The following is a 23,322-nucleotide window of genomic DNA, read 5'->3' as shown; positions in this document are numbered from 1 at the left end:
ATCTTACCTCTAAATCCTCGTAATCTATACAGTTTGTATAATTTGACCATTCTTGTAGACTGTCCGGATGATGATACCAAGTGCCATTTTCTAAACAACTGAAATTAAATTGAAATTTAAATGAGTAGGTGTGTGTGTGCTCGTTATCTGTGTTGAGGGGGAAATATTCAATTTGAAGATAGACCTTAATTGCTGACAGACAAAAATTGTTCAATTTAAGTTTTCCAAAAAGAGGCCTTATTCTGTATTATACGGTTTGAGGTGACAGATACCAATATTTGGGCGATTAAAATTTGAAAACATAATCTAGTGCCACTAAATTTATCGAAGGTGTTTCTATGTCGCATGTATCCTCTCGTATCAAATATAACAGCTATAGATTATTAGGGTATATAATATTACAAATCTTAACATGTTTGATGCACCATTTACATTAAATTGAAGGGAGACAACATTTTACAATGGTATTTCTAGGCTGTATTTGATATCTTGAAACAAATATTATTTTAATTTGGAACGATTGTGTCTAAAAATCTTAAAAAATCCACGCCTATTATTTTTAAAAAATCATAAAAAAATCCGGCATATTGACCTGAAAAATTCTTAAAAAATCCACGCATATTGACTTGAAGATGGTCTTTGAAAAAATTTTAGAAAATCCACGCCTATTGCCCGGAAAAATCTTTGAAAAATTCTAAAAAAATCTACGACTATCGACCTGAAAAATTTCTTTGAAAAATTCAAAAAAAAGTCCACGCCTATTGACTTGAAAAAAACGTTGAAAAATTTTTAAAAATTCACGCCTATTGACCAATAAAATCTTTGATTAATTCTAAAAAAATCTACGCCTATTGAACTGAAAAAAAATCTTTGAAAAATTCAAATCCAAACCTAACAAGTAAGCAAAGGCTACAGTCGAGCGGGGCCGACCGTTGAATACCCTACAACACTATAATAAACGATGCAGTTTATATAGGCGAGATACTCGAAAGAATTCCACAAGATATTGTGACAAATAATAAAAGAAAACCATTAGGTTTCGTTCTCCAATTTTCGAAAAATAGCAACTTAAACTAATTTGCTCATTTCCAATTTATTGGTAGATGTTGCACATAAATTGTCTTCCTAGATCTGGAACTAATATTTCCCAAAGACCTATAATCCCTCAGACGTGGCAAAAGATTAACATTTATTATTGGTTTTTGACTGAAACGCAACGAAATCAGCGTTAACGAAATAGTCAGAAGTGCGTCTTTCCTGTATTTGTGAATTCTCCAAAAAGTCACCGGAATGGACATTTTGGTATTTTGTCTACAAAAGTTGGCAACCTATTTCACACATTGAATATTTTTGGGATGGCCATCCAAAACTGCTTGGCTTTTGCAATGTCCGATAACCCCCATCCAAATGTGCGCGAGGATCGGGCAATAATTACGACCTGTTGACAAATTTTGCAGTTTTTTGGTCCATTTCAACCCCTAAATATATGGCGATCATCTCCAAAAAGAGTAGGCTTCTATTCTGACCCTCATCTTATCCCCATGCAAAATTTCGTATGGATCGGGCCATAAATGCGATCTGTATATGATATCCTGATATCCTAACTACTTAGTTATGTTAGCTGTAGAAATATTACCAAATGTTTAATTCAAAATGAAAATATGCCAAAAATATGACAAAATTGAAAAAATATGAGAAAATGTTACAAAATCAATATTTTCATCTTTAGAGAGGTATTTTTATACGATTTTTTTAGACGTTTTTTGTTTCCTGCCAAGAGACCATTCTGAATTAATGAGAACTATCGAAATCAGTTCAGCCGTTCTCGACATATAAGAGATCTTTCAAGCATATATATCGCACATATTTTGCTACATATCCGATTTGTTGGATGTTAACATCAATGTAAAGAACAGAAGTAGCCTTGTCATGGCTTTGTGATTTAGCCGGGATTTAAAATATTGGCGGTTTAATGAAAAATTTTGAATTTTTCAACACAAAAGATATGGTCTATTTTACCCGCTAAATATTATCCGATGACCACCCAAATTGGTAGGCTTCTTCCCTGCCCTAAACTCTAGCCACATGCGAAATTCCGCGTCGATTGGTCTATAATTGCGACCTGTATAGCTACTGCAAAATCCAATATTTTTTCAGTATTTGGTCCATTTCAACCCCTAAACATTTGGCGATCATCTCCAAAAGAAATAGGGTTCTATTCTGACCTCAACCCCACCTACATTCTAAATTTCGTGAAGATCGGGCCATAATTGCGACCTGTAGAGTGATTACAAATTAACATGGACAGACGGACAGACGGACGGACGGACATACATAGCTAGATCGACTCAGCTCGGCGAGATAGGAAGATCCATATATACTTTCCTATGTGGGAAACCAATATTTCGAGGTGTTACATAATTTTTGGCCCAATCAAACTTATAATACCCGCAACACATAGTGTTGTAGGGTATAAAAATCCAGGTCTATTGACCAAAAAAATATCTTAAAAACAGCCATGCCTATTAAACTGAAAATGGTCTTGAAAAATTCTTAAAAAGATCCATGCCTATTGAAATGAAAATGGTCTAGAAAAAATTTTAAAAAAATCCACGTCTATTGGTCTTGAAAATTTCAAAAAAAAAAATCCACGGCTATTGAACTGAAGATGGTCTTGAAAAATCCTTAAAAAAATCCACGCCTGTTGAACTGAAGATGGTCCTGAAAAAATCTTAAAAAAATCGAAGCCTATTGTTGTGAAAATGGTCTTAAATAATTCTTAAAAAATCCACGCCTATTGAACTGAAGATAGTCTTGAAAATTTCTTAATAAATCCACGTCTATTAACCTGCAAATATTCTTTGAAAATTTTTAAAAAATTCACGCCTAAAGCACTTAAGACAGTCTTTGGAAAATTATTAAAAAAATCTATGCCTATTGACCTGAAGATGATCTTTGAAAAGTCTTAAAAAATCTACAACTATTGAACTGAAGATAGTCTAGAAAAATGCTGCTAATCCGTGCTAATTTATCTTCAGTACCAAGTTTTCTGAAGTCCTGCCTTATTCATTTTAATAAAGTTGTTACACTAGTATACATTTCCATAACCATAAAAACACACTGTGAACTTTTCTAATTAACCATCAAAAATATTCCAAAATAACACCGCTTACCGAAAACCTATTTAGTTTTGCAATCGTTGGTGATTATAAGTTTTTATACCATTAGGGTCTATTTCATACAATAATGACCCCTAGGTCTGGAATGAAGGTACGCCATATCGGTTAACTCTACCTCTCAATAAACATAAATATTGTCGAACATAACATGATATTAAGGAGGAGCTATACTAAACAATGGACGTCTTTCGAACATCTTTGTGAACATATAACACCCAATACGAAACTTGATATTGATAAATGAGCTAGGGGTAAAGCCCTTGAAATTCCAAAAAGTGCAAGAACTTACACCACAACAGAAAGAAAATAGAGTCAAAAGAGCTAAAGAGTTGCTTCGGTTGGCCGAAAGTGGTGAACTACCGAATTTGGTTTTCTCCGATAAGAAAACATTCATTGTCAAGCAGTATGTAAACAAACAAAATGATCATGTTTACTTGCCAAAGAGGTCAGCTGAAAATGTGCACCTTCAGATGGCAATAAAAAACACCAACGTGTCGATCACCCTTCGTCGCAAATGGGCCACAATACCGCTGATCAACATTCGTTTGAAGGCCATAATTCGTGCCAAAGGTGACCAATTCAAACAAACCTAAACTTATTCCAAAATTATGGCGTTTGACTTTGTTGCAGTTTGTATACCCTCCACCATACTATGGAATGAATATTAACTTTGTCATTCCGTTTGTAACTCCTCTTAATACTCATGTCAGACCCAACAAAGTATATATATTCTTGACCAGCGTAAAATTCTGAGTCGATTTAGCGATATTATTCACGGGAATTGTTTCAAATTTGGTATTTGAAGTTCGAAATGGATACTACAGCCTAAGACAGAAAATTGTCTGTGCAGGTCCACGTCTTCTTATAGCCCCCATATTACGGTACCTCCTGATATTCGGTATTTCGATGATTTAAGCGATATTATTCACCGGAATTGTTTCAGATTTGGTATTTGAAGTTTTTAATAGATTCTACAGCACTAAACAGAAAATGGGCCATGTAGGTCCATGTCTTCGTGTAGCCCCCATGTAACGGTACCCTCCGATATTCGGTATTTTGATCATTTTAGCGACATTATTTACCGGAATTGTTTCAATTTTGGTATTTAAAGTTCGTAATGGATACTACATCCTAAGACAGAATATGAGCCATGTAGGTCCACGTCTTCGTATAGCCTCCATATAACTGTACCTCCCGATATGCGATATTTTGATGAGTTTAGGTACATTACTCACCGAAATTGTTTGAAATGTCGTATGTGAAGTTCGTAATGGATGCTACAGCCTATGAGAGAAAATTGTCAATTATGGTCTTGGTTTTCGCACAGCTCCGATATAACGGTACCTCCCTATATTCTATATTTTGACGATTTTAGCTATATTATTCACCATTTATTTCAAGTTCCGAATTAGAATTTGGTAATGACTTATGAAAAATAATGCCTGTGTGGGTCCACGTCGTATAGACAATATTCGGTAACGGCAATATTCGGTATTTTTAAAACTTTAACAAAATTTTTTCAGAATTTTATTTCTAAACTCATTCCAAATGGTGGAGGGTATTCAAAGTTCGGCCCGGCCGAACTTACTGATTTTTAACTTGTTTCATGTCACCCTGTATATATACTAGTGCCCTTCCCACAAAACACCAAAGTTAACATACCTCAACATAGTTTTCTTAAACACATGCAACTAAATTCCATCCAAATTTTATCCAATAATTTTTGTTTCCCAAAACATCTTTCATTTGCATCTTCATCTTTCAAATATCATTTCCTTTATAAACTTTTGCCAATCTCGGCAGAATAATGAAACATAAAAGGACGTGCTTGTTTTTTTGGCATTCAATTTTCCATATTCCCCAAATGAATGGAACAATTAAAAGAAATGTTGGAAAAACGCTTTATGAATATAAAAGTATGTCTCGAAGTATCTTTGGGGCAAAACCAAGGAGCAGACAATATTTTTTTGCTTTTGCTTTTTACCCAAAGGTCTCATTTATGTTTAAGTAAGACAACTTTGTAGCATTTTCTGCCATCACCACCATTTCTGTTGGTGGTAATCTTTTAAAAGCATTCCTCAGACCAAAGGTAAGCCACTCAAATGTGTTACAAACGACTACGGCACTATCAAACAGCTTTCAGAAGTAGCAACAACAACAACTACATCGACAACAAACTCAAAAAAAAAAAATGCAGGAGAAAACCCCACAACCCGCATAGTTTACATAGTTGTTGTCGTTGTAAGTAGGTTTCGTACATGTCCAACAGGATACTTACGTTTTATGGGCCAGAAATTTACTACTAAAGCCCTCAACAAAGTCCGGACAATACTGACTCAACACAGTGCCAGCTGGCGTACGTGGCCAACAGAGATAACCGTCGAAACGAAGTGGACAAAACAATTGTCCACCGGGTGTAGATGGTGTTGTTGTGGTTGAACCCTTTTCACTGGCGTTTAGCACGAGAGCGGTAGAATATTGCAGGGCCGATGATGGAGTGGTAGCATCAGATGGTGCATCGGTTTGTGTGGTAATTAGATTTGGTGTCAGTGTAGCTGCACTTATTGTGGCATACAGTTCATTACGTTCAGCATCGGTCACATCGACATTTTCAATATCGATGGAACCCTCATTCAGTATGGCATCTTCAACGTAACGTGGTATTGCTGTGGGATATTCTGCAATGGAAGACAAAGACAAAACAGAAGATGAAAATGCGAATACAGTTATAGGTAATAAATGATAACAATTGCCAGCAATGAGTGGCACTAATTTGATTGTTACATTTCGTTTGACATTTTATTTGCGGAGAAAATTACTGCTGCAAACCATGTGAACTTTAAACTTTATTTATTTTGTGGAATTCTTGAAATTCTTGTCATTAATGCAACGACAGCTAAGCGGAAGAGTGAACGAGGTAGCACGTTGAATTGAGATTGTCTTGGGGAAAAATGTCCTCGTTCATTTGTCCAAACACGAACATGTCTATGAAGAATTCAGTTCTTCAAAAGTTACTTTTTCCGCAGAGACTTCCTAAAATAAGGAATAGGTATAGCCTCAAAAAGGTTCTCGAGGAAATGGCTACCCTGCTTAAGCGTGTCTGAATCTGTGAAAATTTATGCACCCCCAATTAAGGGCAAATTTGGATATTAGCAAATTTTTAAATCTAATAAACATAGACATAGTCTGCGATCCATCAGTCATTACAAGAAATAAAATATTTTCATCATCATTTTCTTGCCATATATAACGTATAAATATAGAAAAAGCCTCGACAGTCGGTAGACTCATCTAGTTGAATTGTATAGCACTTTCTTCCAACATTTAATCTTCTGGCCACAAAGAAGGTTTCGGGGCCCAAACAATATTTTCTCCAGTGGGTCGCAACCTTACTTTGAGAGATACTGCTGTAGACCAACTTCGAAGATGGACAATTTCGGTTGTCATTTCTTATAGCCCCGACAGATAAGCAGAAAAAGGATTTGTTTATTTTTAAAATCCAGCTTATATTGTTCGCTGCTCGTATTGAACTTGTAATCGTTGATTTGTAGTTAAACACACCATAAACTATACCATTATTTCGAAAATTTAGATCGATTTAATGTCATGTACTTATATCATTTATATCCCCAATTTATCGTTTTTATGATTTTTCCAGCTGGCCCGGTACGGGTTTCTGGCGAGTTGTTTTTTTTATACCCTCCACCATACTATGGAGGGTATATTCATTTTGTCATTCCGTTTGTAACTCATCGAAATAATGATCTTAGACTCAAAAAAGCATATATATTCTTGACCAGCTTAAAATTCTAGGACGATTTAGGAATGTCCGCCTGTCTGTCCGTCTGTCTGTCTGTTGTAATCACGCTATCTTTCGAACGAATTGAGATAGAAGGCTTAAATTGTGCACACACGTCTATTTTGCAAGTAGGCAGGTTAAGTTCGTAAATGGACCATGTAGGTCCACGTTTTCATATAGCCCCCATATAACGGTACCTCCCGATATTCGGTATTTTGATAATTTTTGCGACATTATTCGCCGGAATTGTTTCAAATTTGGTATTTGCAGTTCGAAATGGATACTACACCCTAAGACAGAAAATTGTCTGTGCAGGTCCACGTCTTCGTACAGCCCCATATAACGGTACCTCCCAATATTCGGTATTTTGATGATTTTAGCGTCATTATTCACCGTAGTAGTTTCAAATTACGTATTTAGAATTCGTAATGGGAACTACAGTCCGTGACAGAAAATTTCTTATGCAGGTCCAGGTCTTCGTATAGGCCCCATATATCAGTACCTCCTTACATTCGGTATTTTGACGATTTTAGGTATAATACTCACCGAAATTGTTTGAGATGTCGTATTCAAAGTTCGTAATAGAAGCTACAGCCTGTGACAGAGAATTGCCTATGCAGGTCCAGGTCTTCGTATAGCTCTTATATAACGGTACCTCCCCTCCCTAGTGACAAACAATGCCTATGTAGGTGCACGTCGTACAGGCCCTAATAAAATGACTATATTCGGTATTTTTAAAATGTTAAAATAATTTTTGGCGAATGTTATCTTTTTCGAAATTTTTCAAATTCGTTCTAAATGGTAGAGGGTATTCAAAGTTCGGCCGGCCGAACATACTGCTTTTTTACTTGTTATTTAATGCATATTTTAGGAACATTAAAACTTGTGTTAGGATTATACAAACTGTTGACCCTCTATGAAGTAGGTTTTCAAATGAATGGGCCAATATTGTGCATTTCGTATCGGACCTAAATAAATATTTGCAAAGTTGGTGCAAAATCGAATTATCGCTTCTCTTTCTGTGCAGAAAATATGTTTTTTTTGAAAATTTCGACCTTTTGTGGGTCAGGTGCCAGAAGGAGTGGACCGATATTGCCCATCTCCGAACTCGGTCTAAGTTATTATTTGGCTATTTACAAAAAGTGCCGAATTTAGAAACCTTTTGTTCGCTTTAGCCGGTGTCGGACATACCCAGAGGATAAAATCTCAAGGCCCGGCCGAAGGCTGGCTATTTTCAATTATATTATGATATACCAAGTTTGGATAAAATCGAATACTCCTTCCGAGAGTTATAGTGCGCACCTGTCCGCCAGACAGACAGTCGGATGGACACCACTAGATCAGCTCCAAAAGCCCTAAACAAGGAAACCAAGGCTTTAATATCTGTTTGACCGTCCGCTAAAGTTTCGATAGAGTTGCATTTTTTAAGATAGTTTGCTGAAATTTCATTTATATTTATATTTATATTTATATTTAATGCTATATTTGTATATTTCCGGCATAATTTCCGACCTTATGAGCTCCAGTTTTTAAATATTTATGTATACCAAGTTCAGTAACATTTTTTCTTGATCAGCGTAAAATACTAAGACGATATAGCGATGTCAGTCTGTCTGTCCGGCTGTTTGTAAATGGGCCATGTCTGTCCGCGTTTTCGTATAGCCCCCATATAACGGTACCTCCCGATATTCTGTTTTTTTTTTGTGATTTTAGCGACATTATTAACCGGAATTATTTAAATTTCGTATTTGAAGTTCGTAATGGGTACTACAGCCTATGAAAAAAGGTTTGTATGCAGGTCTACGTCTTCATATAGCCCCCATATAACAGTAAGTTCCGATATTCGGTATTTTGGTGATTTAAGCAACATTATTCACCGGCATCGTTTCAAATTTCGTACTGGAAGAAACCAATGGGTACTACAGCCTGTGGCAAAAATTTCTGTGTACAGACTTAGATCTTCGTGTAGCCCCCATATAACGGTACCTCCCGATATTCGGATTTTCATGATTTTAGCGACATTACCGGAATTATTTCGAATTTCGTATTCGAAGTTCTTAACGGGTACTAAAGCCTATGACAACAATTTTTATATGCAGGTCCAAGTCTTCATATAGCCGCCATATAACGGTACCTCCCGATAGACGGTATTTTGACGATTTCAGCAAAATTATGGCAAACAAATCGTATGCAGGTCCTCGTGTCGTATAGCCTCCATGTGAGATTTCGTGTAGAGATTTTCATTTAAGTGGAATTTTTTTTTTATTTTTTTTAAATTTATCAATTTCCTTCGAAATGGTGGAGGTAATTAAAAGTTCGACCCGGCCGAACGTTGCTGCTTTTTGACTTGTTGATTCTTAAAAGATCTAAAATGTAAAAATGTGAAGTTTATAAGCTGGGTATAAGGGTCACATATCCTGTGAATTTTTGAAAATTTGTACTCCAAAAGTATCAAAACTACAATGGAGCACAAAATAGTATGTACTATTATTAAAATACAGGTAAGAGTTGGAACATAAACAATTTGACTTCTAAAATTAAAAATTTGGAACAAAGATGGATTTTTTATAATCAAGTGGTATGAAAAACTCTTAACGGTACAACATCAATATTGAGCGCTTGAAAATAGGTAGAACTTTGATTAAATTGCATTTGGGCTGAGATATATCTGTATTTGTGGCTTTTTTTACAAAAGTACTAAAGTGTACAACATTGCTATTGAGTTGTTATATTTTCACAGGATATAAAATGAGTCTGTACTTTTGCAAATTATTACTTTTAGGAAACGAAAAGTACGAAATTGTACACCATATTTTTGTTCTTTACAAGTTTCACGAAGCCACTTTTCGCGTGTTTAATCGGTTACAGCTCATTTTCTAATTTTTTTATATTTTTCTACTACTACTATTAGAATACCGGTTTACTTAAAACCATTATTAGTATTACAACATTGGTTTGTTAGTATTACAACATTGATTTGTGCTTCGCAATATATTATTGTCTAATTGCTTCATACATTTGCACTTAGTTAATTAATTGTGTGTCCACGATCAAATTAACTAACTAATTAATTACCTGTGCTGCTGGCCGACGTTTCATTTAGCTGCTGTGACTGGTTTTTGTACTTTACCATGCAGTCCACAAAGAGATGTGAGAGAAATTCCTTTAAATTGGCCTCCCGTTTCGGCCGATGTAGATGGCTTAAGATGAAATCCATTTTGTTAATTAAGCTGAAAAGAGACACAAAATAAAAAAAAAAACAAAATAATTAAACACACGAACAAACGTTTTTAATATCCCATACACGATTTTCGGCTTAGAGCACATAAACACATTACTTGATAAACACTTTTAGAACATTCAGAAGTAATAGAAAAAATTAATGTAAAACATGTACATATACTCAGTCATCTGGTCAGAAAGGTTACATATCATTTATCCCTAATCAAAATAATGGTTTAGGACCCATGTTTCTGAAAGAAATCCGTTTCAGAACATTTGAAGTGGATTTAGCCATAGGAGTCTGGCTGGTGCGATTTGGTCCAAACTTTCCACATCGTAATATTTTTGCCATATTTATATGCAATTTTAAGATGGACAATATGAGTCCACTTCTTTTATTACTTCGCAGAAACATAACAAATTTTAACAATTTAACAAGTAATAAAGCATTAAGGTCAAAAGGAAAAATTTTGGAAATTTTCAGAACAAAGAAATTAAATATTAGAATCCCTTAACAATTCGGTTGAAGTCTTAAAAATACCGGATATAGGGTATTATATTCGAAGACGTGGACCTGCATAACCATTTTTTCTCTCATTACAAAAATAAAATACGAAACTTTAAACAAGTCCGGTGAATAATGTTGCAAAAATATCAAAATACCGAATATAGGGTACCGATATTTAGAGACTATACGAAGACCTGGACATACATAGACAACTTTTGTCATAGACTATAGCACCCGTTAGGAACTTCAAATACGAAATTTGGAACAATTCTGGTAGTACCCATTAGGAACTTCAAAAACGAAATTTGAAACAATTCCGGTGAATAATGTCGCAAAAATCAACAGAATACCGAATATAGTGAGGTACCCATATATGGGAGCTATTCGGAGACCAGGAACTGCATAGAAAAATGTCTGTCATGGATTGAAGTACCTATTAAGAACTTTAAATACGAAATTGAAAACAATTTCGGTAAATAATGTCGCTGGAATCATCAAAATACCGAATATAGTGAAGCACATATATATGGGGCTATTCGGAGACCTGCAGCTGCATAGACAATTTTCTGTCATAGATTGTAGTACCTACTAAGAACTTCAAATAATTCGGGTGAATAATGTCACTAAAATCATTACAATTTCTAATAGTTATATGGGGGCTATACGAAGACCTAGATCTACGTTGACAATTTTCTGTCACAGACTGTAGTACCCATTACGAACTGTCATTACGAAATTTGAAACGATTTCAGTGAACTATGTCGCTAAAATCATCGAAATACCGAATATGGGGAGGTACAGTTATATTGGGGGCTATACAAAGACTAGGTCTACGTCTTTGTATAGTCCCCAATATAGCCTAATTTCAATACTAAAAGTCCTGCATATAAAAACTGATGAGAAAACTTTCGTTGTCCAGCAGTTTGTAAACAAACAAAATGATCGTGTTTAATTATACCCTCAGCCATATGGCTACAGAGGGTACATATCATTTGATACGGTCAAAACGTGCCTAGTCGAAATAATAGTTTTAGACCCTAGGTCTCTTTGGACCAAATTCGTTTCAGAACATTTGGAGTCGATCTACCGATGTCCGTCCGTCCGTCCGTCCGTCCGTCCGTCCGTCCGTCCGTCTGTTTGTCTGGCTGGTGCGCACGAGAACTCTCGAAGGGAGTATTCTATTTGATTCAAACTTGGTACATCCTAATACTTTTGTCAAACTTAGATCGAGTTCGGAGATGAGCAATATCGGCCCACTCCTTCTGGTACCTCCCACCACAAAATGTCAAAATTTTAAAAGAAAATAATTTATTGCACAGAAAGAGAAAGGATAATCCGATTTTGCTCGAACTTTGCGAATCCTCACATTTTCATCAGTGCTAGGTCATGTGCGAAAATGGACAATATCGGTCCACTCCATCAGGGACCTCCCCAACAAAGGGTCAAAATTTTGAATAATTACAACTCTTATAAAATGTGATTGTCTTCAAATTTCACACATCCCAATAATTTTATTAGCCTAAGGTCTGTTGTTAAGAGGCAATACATCGGTCAACTTCTCTTGGTACCTCCCCCAAAAAAGGTAAAAATTTTCAAAAAATATATATAAAATATATTTTTTACACAGAAAGAGAAACCATTCCATCAAGTACCTCCCCCACAAAGGGTCAACATTTTGAATAATTATAACTCTTAAACAATGTAATGCAACGATAATTATATCTGTTATAACTTTCGAAACAATTTTGCAATACTTTACTACTTTCTATTCTCAAATATTTCTCTCAATAAGAAGCCTGATATGAATACGAAATTTATCGGTATTTATGATTTAGCATAAAATTGGGCATAAATATCCTTTCTTGTATTGTTGCCAAATATTTCGCTCAATATTTTTTATTTGTTTTAGATGAAGTATAAAAGTGGACTATTTCGGTAGACTCTATCTTGTAAATCACGCACATTTTAACACTTTCTAAATATTATTACATATCTCATATAAAGTGAAGGAGTGAGTCGATATAATCCATACAAGGAACGTCGGAATATTTATATAATATTTTTGGGTTCGATACGAAATGGACAATATTGGCCCATTCCTTGGGAATTTGCTCCATAGAGGGTCAAACGTTTGAATAATTGTAGCACTAGTCAAATTATATTTAAATAATCGAACACAGGCTGAGGGTATATATCTGCCGGCAATACCGACTGGTACTTTTGAACTTGTTGTTTTGTAGTTAAGAACACTAAAGTCTTACATTTACAACTCATCGTGTTTTATTACGACGTCGAGTTTCGGACTAGAACCTTCGGGATCATGGTCGACGTTACTCATTACATGATGATAAAAAAAAAATTAAGTTCTTTTGATTTGTAATTTTTCAAAGAATAACCCCATAAGTCGTTCTTCTTCAAGCCCATTTTTTCTGCCCAAAATTTACAAAACAAAAAAAAAATTAGGTAAGGACCTATCTTTATTTCGGTATCGATGTCTTTATAGCTATTAAGTTAATGAAAATTTGATTGCAGTTTTCGACTTTTCCATTGACTCACTACCTTCAATAACAAAAAAAACTGCGAATTATTTACCCAACCCAACTTATTATGAGAATAACAGATTTTCTCATAAATTCTTCTTCTCCAACCGTTAATTATGAGACTTTTACTTAATGTTGTTTTTTATTCTAAGTTGGGACAGCAAATAATTTGCCGGAGGAGAGTAAGTAAGCAGTGAATGAATGTCAAAAGTTTTGATATGGTTGAACTATTGCTAAGCGATTACAAATTGTCTTTGGAATAGGACATTCTTTTAAACTTTTGGAAAAACGTATAAAAACAAAAAGTTTCCTACAAAACAACAGCACAAATTGTTGACAGAGTTTTTTTACTCATAAACGTTGCAGAGGTGAAATACTTTCATTGGGACGTTAAACATGTTTTGATCGCTGCAAGAGAAATTTTGTAATATCTATTAATTTGGAATTTCTACACAATATTCAGGCACGTGTTTAATGTTTGATAGAATATCTTTGCTTGTTATGATAAAGATTAAAACCTTAAACAGAAATGATTATGTTTATTTTTTTTTTTTTTTGGAATTTTGTTTTTTTAAAATAAACCCAAACTTTTTGACACTAAATTTAAATACCGATAGTTAAAGCTACAAGTTTACCTTTATCAAATCCCAAATTATTGTATGTTCCCTGGACATATTAGCATGTAACATATTGTAATGTCCTAGGTTTGAAAAGTACGAACTCGGGTTTCAAACTTTTAGAGAGGTATAAACATTCAAGGCTTTCTGAACTAGATCTGATTCAGAGATATGTTTAAGTTGGAACCAAATGTCGGTTGGAGCCGTATTTAATATTTTTTTTTTTGTAAGTTTAAAATAGAAAATAATAAGCTAAAAAGCAGTAAGTTCAGCCGGGTCGAACTTTGAATACCCTCCACCATTTGGAACGAATTTGGAAATTTAAAAAAAAAATAAAATCCTTAAAAAATTCTGTTAAATTTCAAAAATACCGAATAATGCCGTTATATTGAGGTCTATATGACGTGGACCTACACAGGCATTGTTTGCCATTAGCCATTACCATATTCAAATTCGAAACTTGAAATAAACGGTGAATAATGTAGCTAAAATCATCAAAATATCGTATATAGGGAGGTACCATTATATCGGAGCTGTGCGAAGACCTGGACCAGCATAGACAATTTTCTGTCACAGCCTATTGCATCCATTACTAACGTCAAATACGATATCTCAAACAATTTCGGTGGGTATTGTACCTAAACTCGTCAAAATACCGAATATAGGGAGGTACTGATGTATGGGGCCTATACGAAGACTTGGACCTGCATAGACATTTTTCTGTCACAGACTTTTGTTCCCATTACGAACTCTAAATACGTAATTTGAAACAATTCCGGTGAATAATGGCGCTAAAATCATAAAAATACCGAATTTTGGGAGGTACCTTTATATGGGGCTATACGAAGGCCTGGACCTGAACAGACAATTTTCTGTCATAGGCTGTAGTATCTATCACGAATCTCAAATACCAAATTTGAAACAATTCCGGTGAATAATGCCGCAGAAATCATCAAAATACCGAATATAGGGAGGTACCATTATATGGGGCTATACGAAGACGTGGACCTGCCCAGAAAATTTTCTGTCATGGGCTGTAGTATCCATTTCGAACTTGAAATTCCAAAGTTGAAACATTTCCGGTGAATAATGTCGCTAAGATCATTAAAAATGCCGAATATCGGGAGATACCGTTATATGGGGGCCTTATGAAAACGTGGACCTACATGGCCCATTTACGAACATAACCTGCCTACTGGAAAAATAAACAGGTGTGCAAAATTGTAGCCTTCTACCTCAGTTCGTTCGAGAGATAGCGTGATTACAACAGACAGACAGACGGACAGACAGACAGACAGACGGACAGACGGACATGGCTAAATCGACTTAGAATTTTACGCTGATCAAGAATATATATACTTTGTTGGGTCTGACATGAGTATTTCGAGGAGTTACAAACGGAATGACAAAGTTAATATACCCTCCATAGTATGGTGGAGGGTATAAAAATCCAGACACAAGAGTCCAACGGATTGGTATCCGGAAATTTTGGTGGCCATTGTGCGCTAGAAATGCTGATTGCTATGGTGCTGAGTCCAGCTGGAATGTTCAAGGTGCTCAAGGCTTTAATACACTCTCCAGAATATTTTTGCGGCATTTATTCTGATGCCACGACCGATTAATACGAGCGGAGAGCAAACATCGGCTGTTATGGTGGTCCACACCATCACCATGGCCGGCGCTTGAGTTCTGTGTGGCCAACACGATAATTTTGTTTTTTTTTTTAACTGCTAGACAACGAATGTTTTCTCATCGGAGAAAAACAAATTCGGCAGTTCACCACTTTCGGCCTAGCGAAACAACTCTTTAGCTCTTTTGAGTCTATTTTCTTTCTGTTGCGGTGGAAGTTCTTGCTCTTTTTGGAATTTCAATGAGTTTACCCCGAGCTCATTTTTCAATATTTGCCGATGGAATATTGCGATATGTTCAGCTCACGCGTCATATTTATTCCACTGCGACGCGGGTTTCGATCAAGTCGCTTCTTTACTTTTCGAACCATTTCTGCTGATTTTACTATTTCTTCTATTCGCTTCCTTGGCGTCGGACTACGCTACCAGTATCATGGTAACGAGCGATGGTACGAGACACAAAAGATTTACTCACATTTAAATGCTGGAGTGCTCTATCGATAGCCACTCGTGGCTTTCCAGCCAAATATAAAGGAATCACACTATCACGCTTGAATTCCATCACGAATAACTTTTTTCTGGAAATTTTATCACCAAAAGGCTTTTGTACGCTTGTAAACAATATAATGAGCTGTCAATGGAATAATTTTAACAGCTGTCGGACGAGTGGCTTAGAAATGCCAGCAGTCTGAAGTTGGTGGCAGCTTTTTCATCTCACTCTCTAAGTTGTGGTCTAAAACATTCATGACCCACCAGGCAATTGTCACTATGCTAAACTATTAAGATGTCTTATCCTCCTGCCTTCGTATCATTCTGCATTTTGCCAGACATTGCTAATGCGAAAATATTGTTTTCCACAATAAAATGACATCAACTGGCAAGATAAGTGAAGCACATTCGTATTAGCATACAATTAAGAAAAAAGAAAGTTTGCAAAATTTATTATGTACGGCGAGGATTGATAGAAAGGATGAAAAGAATTGTTGCGGCACAGTTATTTCTTATTTAAGTGTTTGTATATCAAAATTTCCATTTCAATTTAAGAATGAAACTCAAAATAAACATTCAATTATTTTTCTTTTTAGGCGAAAATTGCAGTTTCATTTCCATCCGGTTGAAAGATGAATTTACTTCGCGGATCGTTGATTGAGTGATTTATTATCGCTTGTTTTTGACCAGTGAAATTAGGTACGATTGCAAATACCAATGAAGAAAGCAGAACACAAACAGATTTTTTTTTTTGTTTAAGCAGCAATACAAATTAAAGCTTTTAATGAGGAACGCACATACAAACACACACACACTAATGGACCACCTCTGGTGTACTGAAAAGAATCTGTGATAATTTATATTTCTTCTAATCAGATTTAATATTTGCTTTCATTTGATTTGAAAAAATGCCATGTCATTTAAAATCCATGCAAGTTTGTATTGACATTTCCATTACTGTCCATTAGGTCTGAAAATCAGAAGGAAGAAAAAAAAAACGCAACAGAATTACATTTTGCCTGAGAGCACGCCAGAGTAGCCTTTTACCTGCGACAATGATTGCTTTGCTCTGGGCATGACTAATTAGAATACATTAAATGAAATGAAATGACTGCAAGTGAAAGGTCGCCGCCAGCTGAAATGTGAGAAGCATATCCAGCCATCCATCTGTATTTATGTATGTCAACAAAAGTGATGTATATGTGAACACACACACACACATGCACATAAAAGTACTTAGCAGCTTGCTGTCGGGTTGCAAGAAGTGCATTAAAAATACATGGAATAATAAAACACATAACTTTAATTAAATCAACTGAATGGAGGAATTCTAATGTGCAAAACCGCTAAAAGCAAGAACAACTTTGTAAGTAAGCTTTAAAATTTCAAGGTTAATAAAATTATAGGATTTAATCACCGACAAGTTACAAAGTAAATACATTTATGAAAAACCAGTAAGAAAATGTTATGGCTCAGGAGAGCTAAAAGTGTCCATAGAGCAATGAAAATGAAACAAGTGTTTCAAGGACTCCTATGTAATGATGTGCGGGAAGATACCCTAAACCACTTTGCATATTTAGTAGAGCTTCACATATCAAATAAAAGTTCTTATGGGGAATTTGTGAGAATTAGATCATACCAACTATGATTATAGTTATAATTTAAAGTCCAAAAGAACTAATATATGAGGGGAATATCCTCCTCTGAAGATAATACCCTGACCACCTTGTGGTGTAGGGTATAAAAATACACATACTTAGAAATACAACAACGTTATGAGTAAACTAAAATAGTATTGGAAAGAGCAGAAATTGAAATCGAAATTGATCGAAATCGGTTCAGATATAGCTATAGCTCCCATATATATTGTTCATCCGATTTGTTATTTTTGTCCTCCACACCCATAGAATGCACTCTGTAACAACAATATTTGGGTAAATATATCAAATGTAGCTCTGAAATACCTTTGCTAAATTTTATCGAGATCGGTTCAGATTTGAATATAGCTCCCATATATATCATTATCCGATTTCAAATTAATTTTGCACCAAATGGGCAATACAAGTCGGAATTTAAAAGATACAAATGCTTCGGCATATTTAGTCCTTTGAATTTTAAATTATAATTATAATCATAGGGCGTATGATTGAATTCTCCCTCAAAAACTTTTAATTGTTATGTGGAGCTCAACTAAATTAGCAAAGTGGTTTAGGGCATCATAAAATCGACCCCGCCCAACGTTAGGACTTTCTTTACTGAATGGTTAATATATACATCGCAATACATTTTGGAACATATGACCGAATTCATCCTGGAAAAAATTGTGTCAAATTTGGTGAAAATCGGTTCACATATAACTATAGCAATCATATGTAGAATATAAATATATATATATATTATTTTTAGAGATCGGTTGAGATTTGAATATGCCTGCCAAAAAGTGTAATATAAAAATCCCATATATTAGTTACTTTTGTTTTCTGATCTAAAGTCATAATACGCATCCAAAAACGATCATTGTTCATATGATCTACTTCACACAAAGTCCCAATAAAAACGTTTGTTTGTTACGAGTAACTCTACTGAATTTGAACCGTGGTGAAGGGTATCATAAAGTCGGGCCGGCCCGACTTTTGACCTTTCCTTATTGATTTAGTTCTACTTTAATAATCTGCTGTATTTTTCATGTAATTATTGAACTCTTTGAATTTTGTCATGCAAATGGCTTTGAAACACTATCCAACATTCGAATGACGATTTCATAACACTCTGTAACACATTAAAAAAATATAATTCTTCGTAAAATAAAAACAAGTAAAAAAGCTGTAAGTTCGGCCGGGCCGAACTTTTAATACCCTCCACCATTTGGTACAAATTTGACAATTTCCAAAAAAACAAATAAATAAAATCCGTTAAAAATTCTGTTAAAATATTAAAAATACCGAATGCCTATGCGACGACGTGGACCTGCATAGGCAACTTTGTCATGGACCTGCACAGATAATTTTCTGTCTTAGGCTGTAGTATCCATTACGAACTTCAAATACCAAATTTGAAACAATTCCGGTGAATAATGTCGCTAAAATCATCAAAATACCGAATATCGGGAGGTACCGTTATATGGGGGCTATATGAAGACGTGGACCTACATGGCTCATTTTTTGACTTAGGATTAAGTATCCATTACGAACTTCAAATACCAAATTTGATACGACTCCGGTAAATAATGTCGCTAAAATCATCAAAATACCGAATATCGGGAGGTACCGTTATATGGGGGCTGTATGAAGACGTGGACCTACATGGCTCATTTTTTGACTTAGAATGTAGTATCCATTACGAACTTCAAATACCAAATTTAAACGACTCCAGTACATAATATCACTAAAATCATCAAAATTAACAAAATTAATATACCCTCCATAGTATGGTGGAGGGTATAATAAAGTATTGACTATTTTCACAAATAAAGTGCAATTTTCCCACAGAGAGGCAATTAAAAGCCATAATACATGGTCTTCATTGTAATTTTGTTAGCCAAAAAGCACACACACGGAGGGGGTTCAAAATAATAAACACAACAAAATCAAAAACAAACATCAGAATGAAATGCAATCAACGCTCGCTAAAAATCTCAAAATTTAAAAAGTGCCTATACACGGAAACCATTCGTATAATTGGGTATTCTTTTACTCAGAAGCTAATAAATAATCCAAACAGCTACAATAATAACAGCAACATCATCATCCGACAAAATCATTAACAGACAAAGATATGTAGACGAAGTTCATTGATTTTGGCCAAACGATGTGTTTACACGATAAAAACCAGGTGTAGTGATGAGCCCATTAATTAAAAATTTGATACCTCTGCAAAATAAACGATATTTCGATATTCCAACGAAAATATTCTCAATAATTGTGTTGATTTAAATAATGCAATAAAAATGTTTCTTTCGCCTTTTCTTACACCGGCTATAACTAGGTGACGATAACATATTTTTCTCATTTCCACAAATGAGCGTTGATAAAAAAGAAAAATACAAATCCAGAGATAAAATATGAGAAATATGAAAACAATAAATTTTAGCAGAATAAAAGAACGAAATAAAGAAAATACAGAACTTGAAATCTAGTTGGTAGATAGAAATATATCTGACAAATTTTACACATGTAATTGTAAACAAAAATTTGGCAATTTTCAAAAAAAAAAATAAATAAAATCCATTCAAAAATTCTGTTAAAATCTTAAAAATACAGCATATAGCCGTTATATTAGGGTCTATAAGACGACGTTGGCCTGCATAGGCAACTTTTGTCATAGACCATCACAATATTCAAATGCGAAACTTGAATAAAAAAATTCGTTGAATAATGTAGCTAAAATCATAAAAAATTCCGAATATAGGGAGGTACCATTATAAGGGAGCTATACGAAGATGTGTACAGACAAATAATATTGAAATATTTCCGTGGCTTAAATCACCAAAATACCGAAAATAGGAAGGTACCATTATATGGGTGATATACCAAAACGTGGACCTATATGGCCCATTTTCAATACCAAAAGTCAGACGTAATATACCTTTGAGTAACATTTTATCAACCTACTTCATTTCGTTCGGATGCTAGAGTGATTTCCACAGACGGATAGACGGATGGACATCACTAAATCGACATAGAATTAGATGAAAAAAACTGCAACTAACTGCAGACTGCCGATAGCTGTTTAAATTATTCCAGTGACTCAGTATATTGTTTACAAGCGTACAAAACCATTTTGGAGAGAATTTTCCAGAAAAAAAGCGTGATAGGGTAAGTGTGCCTAAGTTCGGCATGTCCCAGTAGTCGGCACTTTTTATTTTTAAGCCCAAATAAATAAAACTATTATAACTAAATGTATTTTGTTTACTTCAAATATATTGTCAGCTATCTTTGTGCACAATTTCACTAAGAAAAGATGATTTATTCTAATAAAAATTAAATTTTTGTCTGTGAAGGTCCTCAACAATTCATATTCTTAAGAAAAGTACAATAAAGACGTCGAATCAGTTTAACTAATCAAAAATATTATATTTTAATGATTTAATTTATCATTATTATTAATTATTCTTACAAAAAAATTGGTATGCCGACTGTTGGAACATGCCATACCGACAATTGGCAAGTGGTGCCGACTACTGGCAAAAAAGCATTGTTTTAATAAAACTACAAATTTATGAAATTTAATAAAAAGTTATTAAAACTTTATTTATTATTGCAAAAACTATACAAAATTTCGAATCTGAATAAATTACTTTGTACTAATTGAAAAGTTCCACTTAGAATGGTGAGCGATTAAAAACACGAAAATCCTAAAAGTGCCGACTACTGGTACACTTACCCTAGTGTGATTTATTTATATTTGGCTGGAAAACCACAAGTGGCTATCGTTAGAGCACTCCAGCATTTAAATGTGAATACATTTTTTGTCTCGTACCATCGCTCGTTACCGTGATACTGGTAGCGTAGCCCGACGTCAAGGAAGTGGACGGAAGAAAACAACAACATCAGCAGAAATGGTTCGAAGAGTAAAGAAGCGACTTGATCGAAACCCGCGTCGCAGTGGCCAAAAATGGCATATCGCAATATTCCATTCGACAAATATTGATAAATGAGCTCGGGGTAAAGCCTTTGAAATTCCAAATTCCAAGTTCAAAAACTTACACCACAACAGAATGAAAATATATTCAAAAGAGCTAAAGCGTTACTTCGCTTGGCCGAAAGTGGTGAACTGCCGAATTTGGTTTTCTCTAATGAGAAAACATTCGTTGTCCAGCAGTTTGTAAACAAACAAAATGATCGTGTTTACTTGCCAAAGAGTTCAGCTGCAAATGTGCACCTTCGGTTGGCCATCAGAACTCAAGCGCCGGCCTTGGTGATTATGTGGACCGACATAACAACCGAAAATATTCTGAAGGATGTATTAAAACCTTGGCACTCAAACATTTTGGCCGCAGACCTTGGACATTTCAACAGGACTCAGCACCATCGCATTTAGCTCGCGCCACCCAAGAATGGTTACAAAATGAGGTTTCTCGCTTCATTTCCAGCGCACAATGCCAATCCGTTTGACTATTGTGTCTGGAGTATTTTGGAAAGCAAGGTTGGCACTCAAAAATACAAAAGTGTCGCACATCTCAAGCAAGCGCTTCGCCGGGAATGGACCAAAATACCGCAGAACAACATTCGGGCAGTGTGTGACGGTTTCATTGGCCGTTTGAAGGCCATAATTCGTGCCAACGGTGACCGATTTCAACAAATCTAAACTTTTTCTAAAAGTTTATGATATTTCCGACATTTTTTGCTGTCATTCAATAAAATTAAGAAAAAAATGTAATTATTATGGCGTTTGACTTTGTTGCAGTTTTTTATCTCACCCTGTATGCGGGTCCACCTATTTCATATTTAAGGCCCCCCACAGCCTTCACATGTACTCCATACCATTTTTTTCCTGTGCCAACATTTTGGGAGATCGTTTCCGATTTGGATACTGCTCCCATACATATCTTCATCAGATTTCGGTTTTGTTGTACACCAAATCCGTAATATCAGCCCAAAATAGATGGATTTAGGCTCATTCGATCGGATCGGCCAAAAACAAGTGTACCAAATTTTGTGAATATCGGTTTAGATATAACCATAGCTTCCATATATATGTCTAATCTGATTTGATTTTATACATATCCCAAATTTAAAAAACATCTCCCAAATTTTTGTCGATTTGTATTTATATCTGAATGCGTAATATCAACCCAATTTAGAATATGTTAGGTTTGTATTTATGAAAGTCATGACATGTACTCTATAACAATTATATTTGGTAAAAGAGATCAAATACAAACACACAAGAATATCCTCATCGAATTGTATGGGATCCTAACATGCAATTAATTATATTGTTTCTTAGTTGTACTACAAGGTTGCCCATATTCGACGGACCCATCTGGCAACGCATAACTTTTGACATAGATGTCACATCGCTTAATGACATACCGCGTTTGAAGCGTCAGTCCAAGCAGATTTTTACCATGAACCAATACAAGCCACGCGAGCGCTCTGAAATAGTTGAAATTTACAAGAAGTCAATTGTGAAAACTCAACGTGCTTTTAAAACATTAAAAAATGTGAGAAGTGCACCGTTTGATGTCGAAAAGTGGTGATTTGGACTGGCCACCGCGTTCGCCCGATTTGACACCGCCTGACTTCTTCTTGTGTGGATATTTGAAGTCAAAGGTTTACGTTAACAAGCCAAGGACCGTAGAAGAGCTCAAGGACAACATTCGTGCAGAAATAGCCGAT

The 23,322-nt window shown here is 35.1% G+C and overlaps 1 protein-coding gene across 2 annotated transcripts in view; it reads right to left on the bottom strand.

Annotated features, from left to right (window-relative positions):
• The window catches only part of LOC101892501 (calcitonin gene-related peptide type 1 receptor), a 63,735-nt gene that overhangs the window by 8,769 nt on the left and 31,644 nt on the right, over nt 1–23,322 (bottom strand). For both annotated transcript variants that reach the window (XM_020037054.2, XM_011294592.3), the window contains exons 2-4: nt 10,054–10,208; nt 5,458–5,857; nt 8–98 (exon numbers count right to left, since the gene is read on the bottom strand). In XM_020037054.2, the coding sequence (XP_019892613.1) occupies nt 8–98; nt 5,458–5,857; nt 10,054–10,195 (633 nt within the window). In that variant the 5' untranslated portion in view covers nt 10,196–10,208. The remainder of the gene's footprint in view (nt 1–7; nt 99–5,457; nt 5,858–10,053; nt 10,209–23,322) is intronic.

Source organism: Musca domestica, unplaced genomic scaffold (assembly GCF_030504385.1).
Source record: "Musca domestica strain aabys unplaced genomic scaffold, Musca_domestica.polishedcontigs.V.1.1 13, whole genome shotgun sequence".
Lineage (NCBI taxonomy): Eukaryota > Metazoa > Arthropoda > Insecta > Diptera > Muscidae > Musca > Musca domestica.
The sequence above is the reverse complement of the archived record's forward strand: the minus strand, read 5'-3'. Positions and strand labels throughout refer to the sequence as shown.